This window comes from Physella acuta, unplaced genomic scaffold, assembly GCF_028476545.2.
Source record: "Physella acuta isolate Inbredline_101_S28 unplaced genomic scaffold, ASM2847654v3 ptg002734l, whole genome shotgun sequence".
NCBI lineage: Eukaryota > Metazoa > Mollusca > Gastropoda > Physidae > Physella > Physella acuta.
In genome coordinates, this window is record NW_026734162.1 from 1 (window position 1) to 2,500 (window position 2,500).

A 2,500-nucleotide genomic window follows, 5' to 3' on the forward strand; every position below is an offset into this window, starting at 1 on the left:
TATTAGATCTATATCTTTAATTACCGAGTATTGCAGACTAATATTTTTATGAGTTTTAAAAATAAATTAAAATAATTATTAATATTTGTGCATGGAGCTGAAGAGCCGCATCTTGACATCAAAAGAGCCGCATGCGGCTCGCGAGCCGCAGGTTGCCGACCCCTGTTCTAAGAGAAGAAGAGTAGCAAATAGATTTCGAGAGAGAGACTATAGAGGTAAATAATTCAAAGAGGAGCAGAAGGAAAGAGATAGGGAGGGAAATTTTCGAATGAAGGAGGGAGAGAAAGATTTAGTGGATAAAGCAGTGTTTCTTCTAGACTTTTTTCTCCGGGGGGGGGGTACTTGAACTATTCGGGGGGGGGGGGGGGTAGACTTTCTTCGGGGGGGGGGGGGGGCGAGCACTGTTAAAAGTATATATTTTCTATATAAATTATATAAATTTCATTTCGTTCGGGGGGGGGGGGAGAGGCGGTAAATATTTTTCGGGAGGGCTTTTCGGGAGGGAAAGAAGATCGACAGAAGATTGAGACGGAATCACAGAAAACGGGAAGTAGAACGAAGAGAAAACTTCTGTTCTTTTTACAACGTCCCGACACGCGATCTCCTTCACTTAGCGTCGGTTTAGGTATCAAATGACGTCGTCCGTCCTAACCAGGATTCGCTAATGACGTCAGCTGTAAGATTGACCTGAGATTATCCGTCATTAGCAATTATCCTGCCGTCGTTTAAGAAAACTTAACCCTGCGTTGATGTAGCGTGATCAAAGAAAACCCCAATGTCGGCTATGTTATGCAGTATTGACAATAATAGATTGAAATAATGTCGGTTATGTGTTTTAGTATTGACAATACTAATTTCAATATCGAAAAGAATAGCTCTAAATATCCCTATCCCAACATCCAATACAACCTTGGGATGTTATCATCCCAGTTTATTCCTGGAAATAGCTTGAGTTTAAAATAATTAGTGTTCGTGTAGACGTAATGCATGTATACCCATGTAAAAAATACACACAATTATTTCCAAAGCACATTAAATGATGTGATCTTACGGCATATTATGGGAATGTGCTGTATGTTTTATGCCTAATCTGCCTTTATGTTCCACTAAGCATAGTTAGGTATTCATCCGAGTTGAGTTGACTCAGGAACTTACTACGGACTTTAGTCGAAGATCCAAACTCAAGACTTTCGGGTTAGCAGTAGAGCGGTCTACTGTCCGGCCATACCATCCAAGTCTTGATGTAATTTAAAAAATATGTTCTGTAGCAGAGCTGCTTTTTTTTTACGAATGCTATATTTGAATGATATATTCGAATGTTATATACGAATATTAAATTCGAATGTTCTATACGCATGTTATATACGAATGTTGTATATGAATGTTGTATATGAATGCTATATTTGAATGTTATATTCATATGTTATATACGAATGTTATTTATGAATGCTATATTCGAATGTTATATACGAATGTTATATACGCATGTTATATACGAACGTTGTATTGACTTGTATCCCACAGAGCTGAAAGTCATGGCGAACGAGAGAGACATCTGGGCGCCATTTTCCGAGAAGTACAAAGTCCACGAGGAATCGTACGAGTTCCTCAGGCAGGCTATGGCAGCCAACATGCGACCCTACCCCGAGCTGGGGGTCGAGAAAGCCAGAGAGCAGGCCGATATGAGGACCAAGTACATGTGTGGGGATGTCGAGTTCCAGGGCGAGGTCTCAGAGATTATCATCCCGTCGCCTTATTCCAGTGAGGGAATTCCCGCTTCTATTTATAAACCAGCGTCGTCACCGGAAATTCCCGTTATTTTGGTGTACTTTCACGGCGGTGGTTTGGTCGTTGGGACGCGGGATATGAATAAAGGTCCGCTGAAGATTATTGCTCAGGAATCGGGTGCTGTTGTAGTGAATGTAGAGTATCGCCTTCTGCCCAATCCCGACGCTGTAATGGCGCCATTCGATGACGCGGTGGTAGCGACGAAGTGGGTATTGGAGAATAAGGAAGTCGTCGGCGGGAAACTTGGGAGTAAGGTTGGCGTGGGTGGGGACAGCGCTGGGGGTCAGATCGCTGCCAGCGTGACCAATGACGTCACGGGTCTGGATTTCCAGATCCTCGTCTACCCCATGACGGATACCACCCTCCGGCACGAGTCGTTCCAGGAGTTCAAGAAAGTCCCGGGGCTCAATGAAGACGCTATTAAATGGTTCTTCGAGAACAGTCTTCTCCATATCCCAGACTACACCACCAACCCCCGTGTCAACGCCATGGTGCGGACCAACACGGAGGCCTCACCCCCGGGGCTGATACTGCTGGCAGAGTTGGACCCCTTGGTTGGGTGCGGCCTTGACTACGCGGAGAAGTTGAGGGCAGCTGGGGTCAGCGTGCAGGTCGAGGTCATCCAGGGTGTGCCTCACGCATTCTTCTCGCTGAGGGAAATCTTCAAAACGACAACTCAAGAGGCGTATGCACACGTCGTCACTTTCTTAAA

General features: G+C 44.6%; 1 protein-coding gene across 1 annotated transcript in view; it reads left to right on the plus strand.

Moving 5' to 3' along the window:
* The first annotated feature begins 1,480 nt into the window (after positions 1–1,480).
* The window catches only part of LOC131934122 (ethyl acetate hydrolase-like), a 1,475-nt gene continuing 455 nt past the window's right edge, over positions 1,481–2,500 (plus strand). The window contains exon 1 of the mRNA XM_059290472.1: positions 1,481–2,500. This exon is cut by the window's right edge and continues 455 nt beyond it. Within this exon, the coding sequence (XP_059146455.1) occupies positions 1,536–2,500 (965 nt within the window). The 5' untranslated portion in view covers positions 1,481–1,535.